Source organism: Anomaloglossus baeobatrachus, chromosome 1, assembly GCF_048569485.1.
Source record: "Anomaloglossus baeobatrachus isolate aAnoBae1 chromosome 1, aAnoBae1.hap1, whole genome shotgun sequence".
Taxonomy (NCBI): Eukaryota; Metazoa; Chordata; class Amphibia; order Anura; family Aromobatidae; genus Anomaloglossus; species Anomaloglossus baeobatrachus.
The window spans coordinates 708,707,023-708,728,067 of record NC_134353.1 but is presented as its reverse complement, the minus strand read 5'-3'; the positions used below and the strand labels follow the sequence as shown (position 1 = coordinate 708,728,067).

At 43.1% G+C, this 21,045-nt stretch overlaps 1 protein-coding gene across 1 annotated transcript in view; it reads left to right on the top strand.

Annotated features, from left to right (window-relative positions):
* The window catches only part of LOC142249593 (tRNA (32-2'-O)-methyltransferase regulator THADA-like), a 150,924-nt gene that overhangs the window by 36,568 nt on the left and 93,311 nt on the right, over window positions 1–21,045 (top strand). Inside the window, exons 8-12 of the mRNA XM_075321304.1 lie at window positions 1,204–1,349; window positions 2,677–2,758; window positions 2,841–2,965; window positions 11,251–11,448; window positions 13,581–14,247. Of these exons, the coding sequence (XP_075177419.1) occupies window positions 1,204–1,349; window positions 2,677–2,758; window positions 2,841–2,965; window positions 11,251–11,448; window positions 13,581–14,247 (1,218 nt within the window). The remainder of the gene's footprint in view (window positions 1–1,203; window positions 1,350–2,676; window positions 2,759–2,840; window positions 2,966–11,250; window positions 11,449–13,580; window positions 14,248–21,045) is intronic.

The following is a 21,045-nucleotide window of genomic DNA, read 5'->3' as shown; positions in this document are numbered from 1 at the left end:
TTGCAACATACTGTATTTAGTTATTCCCCATTTACACCAGCTTAAACAAGTCCTGATAATGTTTCTTGTGGTTCAGAAACACATTAACATCTTTTAGCATCCATTGCTAGATTTAAAGGAATCTGTCAGCATGTTTTTGCTATATAACCTGCAACCAGCATGCTGTAAGGGTTAAGACAGCAAGTTCAGGAATGCCTGTGTTGTCATTGTCTGAGCTTTTGATTATTTGCTATGTTTGTTTTAGCAGCTGAACCCTTATCATTGCTGTGGCTACCTCCCTTGTGCCATCTTGTCCTGTACGCCCTCTCCTCTGATTGACACCTCACATTCAATACACAATCTCTATAGAGAACCTGGTGTGGGTGGGGACAGCCATCTGGACTGTGCTACAGGACTAAGCTAAAAATGCACATTGTGTCAGAATGGCTGCACCCAGTAATCTGAGTGATAGATTGTTGGATTCAGAATCTCCTTGCCTACATTATGCTGCTCTTAGATGAGGAAGCAAAAACCTGCTGACAGATTCCCTTTAAGAGCAACCGGCATCAAAAACCACTTTCCTTTGATTTCCACCTCTCAACACCTTTTGTAAGTCCCACATTCTGTGCTAATTATTCATCTAATATATCTTTACAGTTTTTGGAGCTTGCTTTTGCCACCAATAGCTCCACTGCATAGACATAGACTTAAATAATGTAATTCTTACTGCTTGTCATCGGCATGTAGACTGGCTTACTGCTTACTATGCAACCTTGAGTTTAGAGCGAGCACTGTACATCAACCTCAACAGTCTATTCTGACTTCTCTACATCTTTAAAACTTATCATCAGGAGGACATCAGATTTCCTAAGATGCTCTAAAACAAAAGATCTTGCTTGTTTCTTTGCATCAGGACACCCAGGCAAAATTAGTCCACACTCTTCAGAATGTCAGCATTCAAAATACGCTACAAAACCTGCCATAGTCACGGGACCGAGCACTCTGCTGTTCCTCGAAATGCTGATCTAGTGCGTCCTACTAAGGTTTTATAGCTTTGCTATATAGTGAACACATTCTGTGAAGATCTGTGTGGTAGTGGCCACAAGTGATAGGGAGGACTATTTTGTTGTGACCTGTCATCTTACCCGTGATGTCTAATATTAAAAAATATATATGTTTTAAGAGCGATTTCATGTTGTTGTTTCTTTTGTAATTGCTTTGCAGCCTCTGGTGAATTACAATTTGGAAAGTTACATGTGACGGACCCTAATCAGACAACCAATGATGTAGCATTACTATCAGTATTGCGAGGGCTGCTAACCTGTGGTCGTAGGGATCTTCTGACTTGTAAATTAAACTCTACAGGACAGGTAACATTATGGACTAATGTAAACCTGTTATAATAGTAATAAAAGTATGTGATCTTGAAGACTGCTACTAATCAATGTACATGTATTATAAAAAAGGGGTTGTTGACTACTCGGACAACCTCTTCTCAATCACTTTTTTTGCCCCAAGTAAAATAATAATAATGCCTTTACTCCCCTCTGGTGCAGGCGCTGTTCCTGCAGTGTCAAAGGGGTGGTTCACCCATATTTTTTATTGTCTAGATCGATATTATATTGAGAAACAATGTTTCTCTCAAATACCTTATGTTGGCAATAGTGCCTGTGAGAGGTGCTATTGCAGACTGCTGTTCCCTGCTCCGTGACCTCGGGGATCCGGTGACGTCACGTTACATTCCTGACGCTGCGGCCGCCCGCAGTGTCCGTGAGTGATAGGCTGTGGGCGGTGTTTCACTGCTCGTCACAGCCCATGAGCTCCCTCCTCCATCCTCCCTCACAGCAGAGCGCTTCAAGCAGGAGACACATTGAGCTGTGACGAGCAGTGAAACACCACCCACAGCTCAGTGAGTCAGGAAGACTGGGGCCGGCCGCAGGGATGTGACGTGTCCGGAACTTGATGTGATGTCAACGAGCCCCCGAGGTCACGGAACCCGGGGGTCACGGAGCGGGTATCAGCGGTCCACAATAGCGTCTCTCACAAGCACTATTGCCAACATAAGGTATTTGAGAGAAACATTGTTTCTTAATATAATATCGATCTAGACAATAAAAAATATGGGTGAACCATCCTTTCAACACTGGCTCTCCTGGGGTTTGTGTGACATTTCAATGTCACGGGATCCCTGAGGCCACTTCACTGTCCCTTCCTTCAGATATCTGGAGGAAGTAAGACAGAAGCCTTAGCTCATACTTCATCTGGATGTTATTATTTTGCTTGGGGGGAAACAGTGATTGAGAAAGTGTTGTCCGAGTAGGAGACAACCCCTTTAATGAAGTGTACCTAATGTTATGAGTGTGGCCACATTGAAATGGTTTTAAGGAGAATTCTTTGGCATTGCCTATGTCATCAAACCACCTGCTTCTCTGAACTTCTGGTAGGAAATGCACATAAATATAGCTCCACTTTAACCATGGGAAACATATTTAGTTCTGTCTGGCCTGGAGCAAAAGATTGAATTCCTCTATCCTTGGGTATGAAATCAGTGGCACATGATCACTTTGCTATATATTAATTATTTTGTTATTTATTATTTGACGTAACCCTGAATCTGCATGTAGTGAATATGTGAGAATATGTGCCGACGTGTTTCTGACCCGTATTCTGCAACCATATAGTTTTGTCTGTCCTCAGAGTGTGACCTTGCTGGAGAGTGTGTTTCCTCCTGTGGCCTGCCTGTGTGAGCAGCAAAGAGAACCCTTCTACAGTTTTCAAGGTACATTACACAGAGGTTTAGATTTTTCACTTATGAAGATATAAAACACAAGACATCTATGATTATTGTCCTCTTTGTGTAGTGCTCAACCTTTGGTTACAACGTGTACGGGAACATCTGACTGTGCTGCTAAATATCCAAGGGGTTTTGCCCCTGACAGATACTTCTCGTGTGCTGAATCTTCTGTGGATTGGGGCTGAAATGCAGGCAAGTATTCATTTCTTCACCATTTGGGAGGGGGGCTACCGACAGGTCTATCGTGATTTGTATTGTTGCTAGTGCTTTATTGTTGGGGTTTTCCATAATTCTGAAAAAGTAGGAATTGCTATAAAAACAATAAAAAAGCAGTACTTACCCTCTTAATTGCCATCCGCTCCAGTGTTTTCAATGCACGCTTCCTGCAGCAGTGATGTCATATTAATGCTTTGTATGACCACTGTAATCTATCGCTGACCTCAGCGGTGTATCCCATGCATACAAGTAATGACCTCCAAAGCCAGTGATTAGTGACAAGTAATATTTTTTTATTATATCTAAACAATACCTAATATTGAGCAAATGATTGAGAATCACAGCCAGACCCCACGTCACGACCTTGGACATAAATGTATGTATAAGGCCGTATTTGTCCCTTTAATGCGATCCCCACATATGTCGGCTGATCTGATCAGCCAACATGTGCATCTCACAGACGCGGGTGGATCTCAGATCCACCTGCACCTGTTAAGTCGTTAGATCGCTCGGTCAAACTGACAGCACAATCTAACAGGTGCAGGCGGGGATTGCGCCATTTCCCGACTACATCGGCGTCCTATGACGCGATAACGGACTGTGGATAACTTGTCAGGACAGCCGGGGGTCAGCTGATGACCGGTCTCACTGCTATGACGAAGTTCCTTTGTTTGCCAACTGAGTGTCACACTCACAGGAGAACAGCATTTCTGCTGTTCACAGACTTGCTGAACCATCGCTCTGATCAGCAAAAGAGATCAGACTGTGCCAGTTTCCAGTCCCCCTAAGGCAGGGGTGGGCAATTAATTTTCCCATGGGGCCGCATGAGAAATTGGGATTGGTTTAGAGGGCCGGACTAATATAATTAACTCAGTTCTACCCAATATACTACATCACTACACCCCCTCCATATACTACACCTGTAATAAGCTACACCACTACACCCCTATATACTACACCTGTATTATACTACACTCCCTCCATATACCTGTAATATACTACACCCCCATATACACCTGTATTATACTGCACCACTATATAATACACCTCCGATATACTACATCATTACACCTCTATATACTACACCTGTAATATACTACATCACTACACCCCCATATACTACACCTGTAATATAGTACACCTCCATATAGCACACCTGTAATATACTACAACTCCATATAGCACACCTGTAATATACTACATCACTACACCCCTATATACACCTGTAATATACTACATCACTACACCCCATATACTACACCTGTAATATACTACACCTCCATATAGTACACCTGTAATATACTACACCTCCATATAGCACACCTGTAATATACTACACCTCCATATAGCACACCTGTAATATACTACAACTCCATATAGTACACCTGTAATATACTACATCACTACACCCCTATATACACCTGTAATATACTACATCACTACACCCCCATATACTACACCTGTAATATACTACACCTCCATATAGCACACCTGTAATATACTACACCTCCATATAGCACACCTGTAATATACTACATCCCTACACCCCTATATACACCTGTAATATACTACATCACTACACCCCATATACTACACCTGTAATATACTACACCTCCATATAGTACACCTGTAATATACTACACCTCCATATAGCACACCTGTAATATACTACACCTCCATATAGCACACCTGTAATATACTACATCACTACATCCCATATACTACACCTGTAATCTAGTACACCCCCATATAGTACACCTGTAATATACTACATCACTACACCCCCTCCATATACTACACCTGTAATAAACTACACCACTACACCCCTATATACTACACCTGTATTATACTACACTCCCTCCATATACCTGTAATATACTACACCCCCATATACACCTGTATTATACTACACCACTATATAATACACCTCCGATATACTACATCATTACACCCCTATATACTACACCTGTAATATACTACATCACTACACCCCATATACTACACCTGTAATATAGTACACCTCCATATAGCACACCTGTAATATACTACAACTCCATATAGTACACCTGTAATATACTACATCACTACACCCCTATATACACCTGTAATATACTACATCACTACACCCCATATACACCTGTAATATACTACACCTCCATATAGCACACCTGTAATATACTACATCACTACACCCCTATATACACCTGTAATATACTACATCACTACACCCCATATACTACACCTGTAATATACTACACCTCCATATAGTACACCTGTAATATACTACACCTCCATATAGTACACCTGTAATATACTACACCTCCATATAGCACACCTGTAATATACTACACCTCCATATAGTACACCTGTAATATACTACATCACTACACCCCATATACTACACCTGTAATCTAGTACACCCCCATATAGTACACCTGTAATATACTACAACTCCATATAGTACACATGTAATATACTACATCACTACACCCCTATATACACCTGTAATATACTACATCACTACACCCCATATACTACACCTGTAATTTACTACACCTCCATATAGTACACCTGTAATATACTACACCTCCATATAGCACACCTGTAATATACTACACCTCCATATAGTACACCTGTAATATACTACACCTCCATATAGCACACCTGTAATATACTACACCTCCATATAGCACACCTGTAATATACTACACCTCCATATAGTACACCTGTAATATACTACATCACTACACCCCATATACTACACCTGTAATCTAGTACACCCCCATATAGTACACCCCCATATAGTACACCTGTAATATACTACACCTCCATATAGTACACCTGTAATATACTACATCACTACACCCCTATATACACCTGTAATATACTACATCACTACACCCCCATATACTACACCTGTAATATACTACACCTCCATATAGTACACCTGTAATATACTACACCCCCATATAGTACACCTGTAATATACTACAACTCCATATAGTACATCTGTAATATACTACATCACTACACCCCTATATACACCTGTAATATACTACATCACTACACCCCATATACTACACCTGTAATATACTACACCTCCATATAGCACACCTGTAATATACTACACCTCCATATAGTACACCTGTAATATACTACATCACTACACCCCATATACTACACCTGTAATCTAGTACACCCCCATATAGTACACCCCCATATAGTACACCTGTAATATACTACACCTCCATATAGTACACCTGTAATATACTACATCACTACACCCCTATATACACCTGTAATATACTACATCACTACACCCCCATATACTACACCTGTAATATACTACACCTCCATATAGTACACCTGTAATATACTACACCTCCATATAGCACACCTGTAATATACTACACCTCCATATAGCACACCTGTAATATACTACATCACTACACCCCTATATACACCTGTAATATACTACATCACTACACCCCCATATACTACACCTGTAATATACTACACCTCCATATAGCACACCTGTAATATACTACACCTCCATATAGTACACCTGTAATATACTACATCACTACACCCCTATATACACCTGTAATATACTACATCACTACACCCCCATATACTACACCTGTAATATACTACACCTCCATATAGTACACCTGTAATATACTACACCTCCATATAGCACACCTGTAATATACTACACCTCCATATAGCACACCTGTAATATACTACACCTCCATATAGTACACCTGTAATATACTACACCTCCATATAGTACACCTGTAATATACTACACCTCCATATAGTACACCTGTAATATACTACACCTCCATATAGTACACCTGTAATATACTACATCACTACACCCCTATATACACCTGTAATATACTACATCACTACACCCCCATATACTACACCTGTAATATACTACACCTCCATATAGCACACCTGTAATATACTACACCTCCATATAGTACACCTGTAATATACTACATCACTACACCCCCATATACTACACCTGTAATATACTACACCTCCATATAGTACACCTGTAATATACTACACCTCCATATAGCACACCTGTAATATACTACACCTCCATATAGCACACCTGTAATATACTACACCTCCATATAGTACACCTGTAATATACTACACCTCCATATAGTACACCTGTAATATACTACACCTCCATATAGTACACCTGTAATATACTACACCTCCATATAGCACACCTGTAATATACTACACCTCCATATAGTACACCTGTAATATACTGCATCACTACACCCCATATACTACACCTGTAATATAGTACACCCCCATATAGCACACCTGTAATATACTACAACTCCATATAGTACACCTGTAATATACTACATCACTACACCCCATATACTACACCTGTAATATACTACATCACTACACCCCATATACTACACCTGTAATATAGTACACCTCCATATAGTACACCTGTAATATACTATACCTCCATATAGCACACCTGTAATATACTACACCTCCATATAGTACACCTGTAATATACTACATCACTACACCCCATATACTACACCTGTAATATAGTACACCCCCATATAGCACACCTGTAATATACTACAGCTCCATATAGTACACCTGTAATATACTACATCACTACACCCCATATACTACACCTGTAATATACTACATCACTACACCCCATATACTACACCTGTAATATAGTACACCCCCATATAGCACACCTGTAATATACTACAGCTCCATATAGTACACCTGTAATATACTACATCACTACACCCCATATACTACACCTGTAATATAGTACACCCCCATATAGCACACCTGTAATATACTACAGCTCCATATAGTACACCTGTAATATACTACATCACTACACCCCATATACTACACCTGTAATATAGTACACCCCCATATAGCACACCTGTAATATACTACAGCTCCATATAGTACACCTGTAATATACTACATCACTACACCCCATATACTACACCTGTAATATACTACATCACTACACCCCATATACTACACCTGTAATATACTACATCACTACACCCCATATACTACACCTGTAATATAGTACACCTCCATATAGCACACCTGTAATATACTACACCTCCATATAGCACACCTGTAATATACTACATCACTACACCCCTATATACACCTGTAATATACTACATCACTACACCCCATATACTACACCTGTAATATAGTACACCTCCATATAGCACACCTGTAATATACTACACCTACATATAGCACACCTGTAATATACTACATCACTATACCCCCATATACTACACCACTATATACACCTCCATATAGCACACCTGTAATATACTACACCCCCATATGTCACACACCCTGCTCCCCATACAGCCTGCACCCCCATATCACACACACTACACCCCCATATGTCACACACCCTGCCCACATATCTCACCCTGCCTGTACCCCAACTTACCCCTCTCAAACACTCTGCACCCCTTCACATCCTTCTGTCAGTCTGCAGCCCTCATATGCCACTCACCCTGCAACTCCATCTTCCCACATATGCACTCACCCTGCAGCCCCCCTCCCCCTCATGTCCCCTCTTTTCTCATTACCAGTCATCATGTGTCCACATCTCCAGGATTCAGTATCTCTTGCTTTCTGCCCGGCATCCTGTGTCTCCTCCCACACAGTCACATGGGCGTGACATCATCGCAGGTCCTGCAAGCAGCAAGATGAATTATTCCGTCTGCTGTGCTGCTTCTCCTGCCCGGCGGGAACTTTTGAAATGACACACGCAGCGCAGTACTGACAACGTCAGAGCGCGCGTGTGTCACTGACAATTAGTGCCGGCAGGGAACAGAGGAAAGACTCCTGTGTTCCGCTGCCTGCACTGACTGTGCGGACCTGCACAGGATCTCTCCCTGCTCGTGACGCTGCAGCCCGGCTCCACTGCACCGGCTGAAGACGGGCGGGCCGGTCACAGAGAGTAGGCGGGCCGGATGTGGCCCGCGGGCCGCCCCTTGCCCAGGTCTGCCCTAAGGGAACTAATAAAATCAATAAAAAGTGTAAAAAAAATGTTTTGAAAAAATATAAATGTTCACTCCATTTGCGCCATTGAAAATAAGACCTTTAAAAAAAAAAACAAATTACAGATATTTGGTATCGCCGAGTTCAGAAATGCACAATGTATCAAAATATAAAATCAATTAATCTGATTGGTACACGGTGTAGTGAGAAAAACTTTAAAAACACCTGAATTAATTTTTTTTGGTTGCTGAACATTGCAATAAAATACCATAATGGGCAATCAAAGCTTGGGATCTATGCAAAAATGGTATAATTAAAAAGTCAGCTCAAGACGCAAAAAATAAGCCATCACTCAGATATGAGTCTCGGAAAATGGCGACAACAGCACAGTTCTTTTCTTTTTGTCAGATTTCTTAATTTTTTTTTATCACTTAGATAAATGTAAAGCGCTACATGTTTGGTATCTACAAACTCATACTGACCTGAGAATCATACAGCCAGGTCAGTTTTACCATATAGTGAGCATGGTGAAAAATCCCCCCCCCCCCCAAAAAAAAATCTTGAAATTGCACTTTTTTTTTGCAGTTTCGCTGCACTTGGAATTTTTTCCGTTTTTTAGTACAATATTTGGCAGAATGAATGATGTAATTCAAAATTACAACTCGTCCCACAAAAAACAAGCCTTCACATGGCTCTAGTAAGAAGGGGAGGAAAAACGGAGGTCGTGAAGGGGTTTACCCTTGAACAGAGTTAATTTTAAAGTTGATTTTATTCAATAGATTTTGAAATAATAATAATTTCCACAATTGGATGTGTTTAAAAAAAAAGTTTCTGTGCGGAGATAATTTCATAAATGTGTCCCTGCTGTGTACTGTATAATGGCCGTACAGCACGGGATCATAGATGATTCTTTTTGTGAGGTAAAACATTTCACTGTTTCTTTAAAAAAAAAAAAAAAGTTTTACCTCATTGATAGAATAATTTGCTATCCCATGCTGTAAAGTCTATAAATTTTTTTTTTTACTTCCTTCCCCTGCCCAGGAGATGTGGTATGATCAGACCATGTCCCTGTATGGTCAGATACAGCCATTACACAGCACATAGCCGGAGCACATACAGTGTGTCCACCCATATCCTGTCCACCGCCATTAACTTGAGAACGGCGGCAGCTATAGGCATAGAAGTGGTGTCTAGGTATAGTAAAGTAGCCATGCGCTACACAATGAAACCACCTATAGCGCCACCTGGTGGAAAACAATGGAGTTAGCATTTTTTATCTTGAAAACGGAACGAGATAGAGAAAAAAAAGTGAATTAAAAAATTGTAGGGCATCATAAATTCAATATGAATCGACACCTTGCATACAGAAATGCTATGATATGAAACCCATGACCCCACCAAAACATTGAATGCTGGTCACGCATATGGTGCTCATTTAACTTTGATGCTCAAAGTGGCCACCGTCAGCTGCAATGCACATCTGGACTCTGGCCAGCCTACTGTATCTTGCTGCCCGTTGTGCAATATGGTAGGGGACACGTTTGCACAAGCATCTGTGATACGTCGTCGTAGGTCCTGCAATGTTGGTGGAGGGGTCGCATACACCTGCTGTTTGATGTGACCTCACAGAAAGAAGTCCAATGGGGTCAGGTCAGGTGAGTGTGGAGGCCACTGCTCCCAGCCACCATAATCAATGACTTGTAGGATGGTCTCCATGAGGTATCGCTTCATGTCCGTAGCCTTGTGAGTTTTACACGTTCTAATCATAGCATTTCTGTATGCAAGGTGTCGATTCGCATTGAATTGATGATGCCCTACAACTTTGTAATTCAGTTTTTTTCTCTATCTCGTTCCGTTTTCGAGATAAAAATGCTAACTCCGTTGTTTTCCACCAGGTGGTGCTATAGGTGGTTTCATTGCGTAGCGCATGGATACTTTACCTGGAGACCACTTCTATGCCTATAGCTGCCGCTGTTCTCAAATTAATGGCAGTGGACAGGATATGGGTGGACACACTGTATATAAGATTATCTCACCACAGGAACATTTTTTTTACACATCCAATTGTGGAACTTATTATTATTCAAAGATCTATTCATTAAAATGAACTTTGTTTGTGGGGAATAAACCCTCTACTCCTTTGTTTTATTGTGACAATTTTGTATGATATAGTAAAGATGTGATGTAGCCTAATTTTTGCACAGGTTGATGGGATGACTGCTTTGGTGCTCAGCTGTTTCCAGCACTATTTATACATTCACCGTAAGGAGTGTGAGCTCTTGGTACGGACAGAAGAGACTATTCTCCTGAATTTGCTGCAAAAAATCACAGAAATCTCCTGGCAGGCTCGGTCACGATATACTGTACTCTGTGCTCTGCTGCCATTTTTGGGATCTAAGAAGGTAAGAATTCAGTTTTCAAGCTGTTAATTCTTTGTAATTTAAACAATACTATTTTCATTGTGCATTATGTTATCAGTAATCGCCTGCTGTATAGTTTATATACATAATATGTTTACTTAAAGGCTATGTGCCAAATTAAAAACTTATACCTCCAGTAAGACAAGAGGTAACTTATTGCTTTCTGGAGGTCCCATCTTTCAGACCTCCAGCAATCTTGAGAACATGGCTCTGAGGAATTTAGTCTGAATGGAGTGGAAGTCGAGCATGCACACCTCCACTGCGTTCATTTTCTATGGGACTGCCGGTGATAACTGAGTGCTATATCTGGCTATCACTGGCCGTCCCGTAGAAAATGAATGCAGTGGTAATACACATGCTCAATCTCCACTCCATTCAGGCAATATGTTTCAGAGAAAACAAACCATGAATCATCAGATCCATCATGGATAATATTCAGTCATAAAGTCGTTCTTCCACCATAATATGGTATATGCATACAGGTCATAGCTCATTAAGCTAACACACCTGACGCGTTTCGCAAGAGCTTCGTCTCAAGATGAGACGAAGCTCTTGCGAAACGCGTCAGGTGCGGGGCAGAGTGTTTAGTATCTAATGGCTACAGCTGGTATGTTATGCTACGAGGCTTCCATATAATGCTTATTGGTTATTCCCAACATTGCTAACCACTAGGATGTTTGGAGCATGATTGATGTTCACACTGTGATATATGACATTCCTGTGTGTGGTAGCTTAATGAGCTATGACCTGTATGCATATACCATATTATGGTGGAAGAACGACTTTATGACTGAATATTAACTGATGAATAATTCTGCACCATATACAGCACTTTTTCAGTGGGTATCTTGGATTCTGGGATGTATACCCCCAGATGACAACCACACTATCCCTGATTCTGGGTTATACAAGTATAAACTTTACCAAGTGGATGATTTATGCGTTATCTAATGGGTCAGATTATTGTCCTTATGCCATGAGTTTATAAATGATGGTTTTTTGTGATGTAACTTTTGTGACTAAATGACTCATATGTGCATATTATCTATGTGTTAGGAATACGTACCTCTTGTTTAGTGATCTAATATATCTGAAGATCTGTGTATTGTGCAGTATAGGAGGTTTTTTCTTATTATACGCCAGCATTATATACTGTGATTAATAGGGATACACTCCCAGGCGATTAACTGTCTAGTATTGGTCCTGCATTAACAACCATCTATATTGACTGCATATTTGATCTACTAACATATATTATTAGCCTCTATTTTTTGTTACCAGCGCCATTACGCAAATAGATCTAACACACTGTCCTGTCATATGTATGCATGGTTTTAAAATTCACTTCATGCACTGTGTGCCTCTAATTATTTATGAATAATAAATTTATACTGCTTTTGCATAAATCTTGTCTATTTGACTTTATTAGACTACATTAATAAGTACTAGTGGTCATTTTTAGGACTATATAATATGTTTCAGAGCCCCGTTCTTGGGATCTTTGAGGGCCCAGTAGTTGTAATGCCTGGTATGAATATGTTATCTCCTACCGTATTGATAGAGGATAACTTATAAACTTGCAAACTCTTTATAGGGAATCTGTCACAAAGTTTTTGCTACCCCATCCAAGAGCAACATGCCATAGGGGCAGAGACCCCGATTCCAGCTATATATGATTTAATTAGGCTGCTTGTTGCAGTTTTGATAACATCGCCGTTTCATTTCTACTGCAGATTTACCGCTTCTCTGTATGCTGAGCTATGTATTTCCACATCCAAACTATTGTTTGACAGCTTATTGTGTATACTGTGCATAGGCAGAAAGCTATCAATCGGTGGTGGAGGCAGGGTTATACAAAGCTCAGGAATATGGAGGACTGCATGGCAGAAGGTTTACCAGTCGTCTAAAATAGTGATTGTAGTAAAACTACAGCAAGCAACCTAATAAGTGGCACATTGCTGGCATCCGGATCTTGTCTGTTTATGCTGCTACTCTCATATTAGGTGGTAAAAATCCGATGACAGATTCCCTTTAAAAAGAGGCTGTAACCATGTATCAATTTTAAGACGGAACAGTGAACAGATAAGGGTTAACCAGTTCTGTTTTGGTTCCAGGTTTTGGCTTCCTACCCTTTGCTTCCATCCCATCTATTTTGCTGTTTGGCGACTAACTACCTCTGCCCTCCAGCTGCTGAGACATACCGCACAATTGTTTCTTTACAGAAACGAGAATGGCTTCAGAAGGGCACAGTAGATGAAGGGGAGCTAGGAAAACTCTGGGCAGAAAGTTGGCTGGCGCCTCTCTCTGATGCTCTAATTTCCACAGAATGCGGTCTACAAAATAATGCTGCAACTCATATTCTCCCTTTTACTCTAAGGACATTTAGTGACTCTTTCAAATTGCTGGCAAAACAGATGTGTGGTACAGAAACTCCACATCTACGTGGCTGGATCAGCCTTGCACGGGCATGGAAAGTAGTTGTAAGTCAAGTGGTAGAAGCAGAAGAGAGGCTGCAGCTATGTCTGCAATCCGCTGATGATGGAGTACGCCTGGATGCAATGAGTTTCCTTTGCTACGGTCCTAGAAGTAACGAACCCCCTTCCTCTGATGAGCTGAAACTACTCAAGAAATATCTACCTTACAATATGGGGGTTGACAATCCAGGCTTTCGCCAGCAACTACAGGCAGTGCTACGCAGGGCTCTAGAGAGGCTCCGGGATGCAGCCCTGTCTGCCCTCCGCAAGGGACGTACACAAGAGGAAACTGTGGTTCAGACAATTGGTGAGAAATGTATATACGTTATTATGAATAATATGCATATCTATTGATTTCAACACAAAAACATTATATGTCTCCCCCTCCTGCCACTGATCGCTGTCCTCCTTCCTTGATTGACGGGATGGCGCCTCTGTCATCCCGTCGCATTTTTAAATCTCGCACCTGTGCAGTTAGGTCGGCTCGTGCAGGCGCAGTTCACTCTGCCATATCGTGGGCAGAGCAGAAAACAGCTGCTCTCGCTCGCGCCGGTGAGCTAAATGCGCAGGCACAAGATTATGGGCGGGTACGAGCATGGCGCTGGTGAGGTCACAGCGCCGACGTCACCAGCGCCATGCTCGTACCCGCCCATAATCTGGGCATTTAGCTCACCGGCGCGAGTTATGGCGCGAGATTTAAAAATGCGATGAGGAGGATGATGGAGGCGTTATCCCGTCAATCAAGGAAGGAGGACGGCGATCAGCGGCAGGAGGGGGAGACAGAAGCAGAAAATGAGCCTGCCCATCTGGCCAACCAAGGTAATTAGCATACCTTAGGGCCAAATTTTATAAAGTTATTTTTGGGGTCTGGAAGGGGAGTCAGGGCCAAGGTGCACCTTCATAGTATGCAGCCCAGGAGCTGCAGAAGGGGATTCTTTTAGTTTAATAGGTAAAAATCTGGTGACAGGTTCCCTTTAAATTAAACATGCTGTAACTATAGCCGGCTTTACACGCTACGATATCGTTAATGAATTATCGTCGGGGTCACGGTGTTTGTGACGCACATCCGGCTTCATTAACGAGATCGCAGCGCACTTAAGAGCGATCCTAAACAATCGCAAAAGAGGGCAAAATTGTTTGTCGTGGAGACGTCGTCCTGAAACAAAAAATCGTTTTCAGGATGTTAGCGATGTTGTTCGTCGTTCCTGCGGCAGCACACATCGCTGTGTGTGACACAGCAGGAGCGAGGAACATCTCCTTACCTGCCTCCATCGGCAATGCGAAAGGAAGAAGGTGAGCGGGATGTTTACGTCCCGCTTATCTCCGCCCCTCCGCTTCTATTGGCCCCCTGCTGTGTGACGCCGCACGACCCGCCCCCTTAGGAAGGAGGCGGTTCGCCGGCCAGAGCGACGTCGCAGGGCAGGTAAGTACGTGTGACGGGGGTAAGCGAGGTTGTGCGACACGGGCAGCGATATGCCCGTGTCACACAACCGACGGGGGCGGGTCCGATCGCTTGCGATCTCGCTAGCGAGATCGCAGCGTGTAAAGCCCACTTATCACTATAGTAATCTGCAAGGTACACTGCTTGAAGGTTGAACATATGAATCTCATGTACACTGTTTAATTCTTTTTTTTTTTTTAAACTCGTTTTATTGAAAGTTAAGTAAAACATTACATTGAAGAATAAATCAGCAAATTGTACAGTAAAACAGAGTACATGTAAACTGGTTGGTCATCAGGAGAATATAGCAACAACAATCAAATCAGCGTCCATTACTTTCAGCATATCCATAAAGCATCAAACATAGCAAAGGTGTTAGCTCGCGGGACACATCCATCTTAAGGCAAGAAACCCATATTATCAAGGAGAGTGCAACTCAAGTTTCGGGGAACTTGTGGTATCCCTGATATAGTGTATCATGAATCACATGTGTCTCCTCTCTGCCTACCGGGGCACTACTGGCTATTATTGCGATAATACCGATTGTAGGTTATCAGCAAGAGAACCAGGAGATCCGCCAGTCAAGGGCGACCTCATCCATCTACCCCAAATTTTGTCAAATTTGGTTGAAGAGCCTCTTGTCTTATAAACAAATTGTTCAGACGGGATTATAGCATTTACCAATGCGATCCAAGAGGCTCTAGTTGGGGGATGAGTGCTCATCCAATTTAGTATAATGCCCTTCCGGGCCAGAAAAGGGACCTTTTTTATTAATAAATTCTCATCTTGGGACCAGGAGTGTACATCTACCACCCCAAATAGACACAGGACTGGGCACATAGCAACCGCTTTTTGAAGTATGGCGGAAAGAGTCATTACAATCTCACCCCAATAGGAGAGAATGACTCGGCAGTCCCATATCATGTGCCAAAAATCAGCACCATCTCTCCCGCATCTCGGACAGCCCATCCCCACCGAATTATTCAGCTTTTTCATTTTGTTCAGTCTCTGGGGAGTGATATAACTCTGGTGTATTATATATAACTGAATCAGTCTATTATTAATTGCGGGAGAGACCAACGTGTGGGATTCGACAATGTCGTCCCACACTACGTCATCAATTTCAGGGATCCTGGCACTCCACCTCTCACGGACAGAAAGAGGATTATTCATAGCCTTGGCCCGGATGAGGGAGGAGTATAGTTTAGAAATAAGACCACCAGGGCCCTGTGATCTAATAATTCCAATGACTGTGAAGGAAGAGAATCTAACCCCACGGCCAGAGAACTGAGCTCGAAAGGCGTGCCTAATCTGGAGATACTGAAACCCATGAGATTCCGGCAAGTCGAATTCTGACCGCAGTTGTGCAAAGGGACGGAGTTCACCATCCCGGACCAGTGATCACAGGGAGATTATTCCGCGATTCCTCCATTCACCAAACCCCGGCAACCCACAAAAATGTGGAAGGTCCAAGTTATCCCATATGGGCGTTTCAGTTGGTACATCATGAAATCCAAATACGGCTTTAGCCTCTTTCCAGATCCTGGCCCCCAATTTGTGCATCGGGAGGACACGACCCTCAGGGGCCCTCCTGTGATCCGTCAGTAACGGCCACAGGAGATCCACACCTGTGAACTCTGCCAGAAGTCCCTCCGGAGAACCCCCAACCCGGGGGAGTGTCCATGGACCCAAATATTTCAATTGTCCGGCCAGATAGTAAATATAAAGATCAGGAAGGGCCATACCCCCCATATCCTTGGGTCTTTGTAATTTGGCCAATTGGACCCTTGATCTGGACGTGCCCCAGACAAAGGTAATCATTAAAGATTCCAGGGACCGGAAGAAAGAGCGAGGAATCTGTACAAATACATGCTGGGTAATATAGAGACACTTTGGTTGCACTATCATTTTAAGGAGGTTAATCCTTCCCGCCACTGATAGCGGAAGTTGGCTCCATCTATTAAATTTCTCCCCGAAGTATGATAGTAAGGGGGCTATATTTCTCGCTAGCATCTCCGCAGGGCTTCCCGCCAGTATAATTCCGAGATATTTAAAATGATCCACCACCGGAACCCTGCATATGTGGTCGTGCACCAGATCCTCTCTGTGCCGAGACAGAAAGAGGAGGTACGATTTTGACCAGTTTATTGACAGACCGGAGAACTCCCCAAATCGATCAATCAATTGCACGGCTCTAGGAATGGAGGAATCCGGATCAGATGCAAACAGTAACAAGTCGTCTGCGTACAAAGATAACCGTTCATCTCCCTTGCTATGTCTCACCCCCCGGTAGACTGGGTCCGCTATAATGCGCACCGCCAGCGGTTCCATGGCAAGAGCGAACAGGAGAGGGGATAGGGGACATCCCTGTCTGGTTCCCCTCTCCAAAGGGAAAGTTTCCGACACACCGCCACCCACCTGAATGTTAGCAGATGGAGCTTTATATATGATCTCAATCCATCTGATAAATTCGTTGCCGAAACCAAATGCCCGCAGCACCTCCAGCAGGTATGGCCATTCTATAGAATCGAAGGCTTTGGCCGCATCCAGGGAGACCAGAGCCCAATCCTCCTCTAACTTGGTGCCCATCTGTAAGACCACCTGCGCTCTCCTCAGATTATCCGAGGTACTCCTACCCGGGATGAATCCCGACTGATCCTCATGTACTATAGAGGAGATCACTTTGTTGAGTCTAGTTGCTAGAATTTTGGTAAGAATTTTATAATCAGAGTTTAACAAAGAGATCGGTCTGTACGAGCCACAATCCAATGGGTCCTTATCTGGTTTCAATAGCAGGACAATGGTTGCCTCATAAAAGGAATCAGGCAACCGTCCCTTGCGGAACGAAGCCTCAACCGTTTCCAGGAGGGCTGGGGCCAGCTCCCCCCGATATTTGTCAAAGATCTCAATCGGGAGTCCGTCTGGCCCAGACGCCTTACCCTTATTGAGGGTCTTCATCGCCTCCACCATCTCCTCCATCTCCTCCATACTAATGGGCTCATCCAAGTCCGATCTCTGAGCCAAAGTCAACCTGGGAAACTCCAGATCTCGTAAGTACTCAACAATCTCCTCCCTTGACACGGTCAGCCTGGACTCATACAGGTTCCTATAGAAGTCCAAAAATACCTCCAATATACCATTGACGGAAGTAATTGATTCGCCACGAGGGTCTCTGATGTTAAGGACCGCAGGTGGGCTATTGGATTGACGCACCAAGAACGCTAGTAAGCTACTGGATTGGTTCCCTTGCTCAAAATACCTCTGGCTCGTGAAGAATACATGTCTCTTAGCCTTATCTTGCAAATACAACAGATATTTCCTCCCAGCCTGAAGCCACTGAGATCTGTTTTCCTCAGAGGGGTCCGAGGTGAATCTATGTTCAAGCACTCTATTTTGGGTGGCCAGTTCCTCCTCCTCTCTGGCCGCCTGTTTCTTGTGATAGGAGATAGAGGAGTGACAGCATCCCCTCAGATACGCCTTAAGCGCGTCCCAATAGGCCGAGTGATTCTCTTCCACGGAGTTCATTTCCGTGTATGCCCTAAGCTGATCAGGAATCCTGTCATTGGCACCAAAGAGTGACAGCCACCAAGGGTTAATTTTCCTTGACAATTTATGAGATTTACATCCTTCCCATTTAATGCCTACAAATACCGGAGAGTGATCTGACACTGATCTGGGCAAATGACAGACCGATTGTATATGGGCACAGACTCTTTCATTTCCACAGATGTAATCAATTCGAGATAATGAGTTTTTCCCTGGAGTATAACATGTATATTCTCTCAGTGCTGGGTTAAAAAACCGCCACATATCGTGCCATCCCACTTCCTGTAAGAATATACTCAATCTAGTTTGTATCGTGGGGGAGATCGGGACCTGTCGGGTGTTGAATCTGTCCAGTTCCGTGTTATTAATCAAATTGAAGTCCCCCATGCAGAGCACCAAGGCTTGTGGGAATTGTGAGGCAAACTTAGCCGCCTCATATAGAATCGAGATTCCCATTGCAGGGGGGATGTATATGGCTAAGATCACTATCATAACCCCATCGATGTGAGCCTGGATAAACACATACCTCCCATCAGTATCCTTTAAAATCTTACCCGGGTCCCACCGCAGTGCTTTGTGGACTAGTACCGATACTCCCCTAGAATATGTGGAATGAACAGAGTGAGCTGACCATTGAACCCAAGGCTTTTGAAGCACTCTAGTGGTGTCCAACAATAAATGGGTCTCTGTAAACACACAATCTGAGCTTTGGATCTTTTGATATGAGCAAATACTGCCGCCCGTTTCCTGGATGTGCCCAGTCCTCTAACATTCCATGTCATCAAGCTTAAAGCCATTGAAAGATGCCACTTGCTGAATTGCTAGAAAAATGTCAAAAACTTACAGTAGAACTTGGGTAAACATACCCTTAAATACAAATTATCGGTTGTGCACACACAACCGACAAGAACTGGTCCAGTAGTGCGACCAGGAAAGATTTTCCCTAGCAACGACTAGGGTGAACCAACGTGGCTAGATGGTGTACTTGGTATGGGGGTGTCCTCTCCTCAAACAAGGACTTGAGCTTCTCCTGCAGTCCAATAAATTAATTACCCTGCAGCATAGCCTTTAATCGTGCATAAGTGAAGGGACTAAGAGTAGATGGGAGAGAAGTAAGAGAGAGAGAGAGAAGAGGATAGAGAGAGAGAAAAAGAGGAGAGAGAAAAAAAAAAAAAAAAGGGGGGAGAAGAGGGAGGTAAGGAGGAAGAAAGAGAAATAGGGTAGAAGAGAGAAAGAGAAAAGGGGAGAAATTAGAATAGGAGATAAAGCGGGGGCAAGAGAAGGAATATAGAGATATGAGATGGATAAAAAGTGGGGAGACTGAGGGGAAAGAGAAAGAACAATGAGGAAGTAGGGGGGCGAAGTGAAGGGGGATGAGGAATTAAGCTGATAGGGGGTTAGAGGGGGGGAAGAGGTGGGAGTGTGAAGGAGAAGGAGATAGAAGAAGGATTGGCAGGTAATCTTAGACTGTAGGATATTATGACATCTGGTAACCTTAGAAACTTAATATCGCACTAAAAGAGCAAAATTCAACATTATGAACTGAAGTGCGTTGCCAATACTGCGAGCCCAAAGTAGAGTTCCAATTTGGATCCAAAAAAGCATAGGATAATACAAGATCGCATGAAGGAGTTCAGGGCGTCGCAACAGCGGTCTGACCCATGTCCCGTTTGGTGTCATCTCGGTCCGGCCCCATCAGCGACGAGTAATCCGGAGCGCAGACTGGGCTAAGCAATGATCCCGGAGAACGCCGCAGCCATCCCAAACGCAGGCGCGGCCCCAAGCCACCCGCCTACGACGAGGGCCAAACCCGGAGGCCGGTTCAATAGAAAACCAATAATAGACACATCCGGAAACTCTCATGCCTCCGGGAAGGCCACAGGCGCACCAGCGTCTCCAGATGAGATCATCAACTTCTCAACTAACAGGGACCATAAGATCAGGATGCGAATGCAATTGCGGTCCCGCTCCACTCACATGCCAGGAGGGATGAAACAAACAAGAATCTTTCGCGCCTTCAGAATCGAGGGACGCCGAGTACCTGCATAGGATGATCCTGAAGTGATCTCAACAGTAATTTCAAACACAACGTCCCAAGGATTGGAGTCGCATCACTGA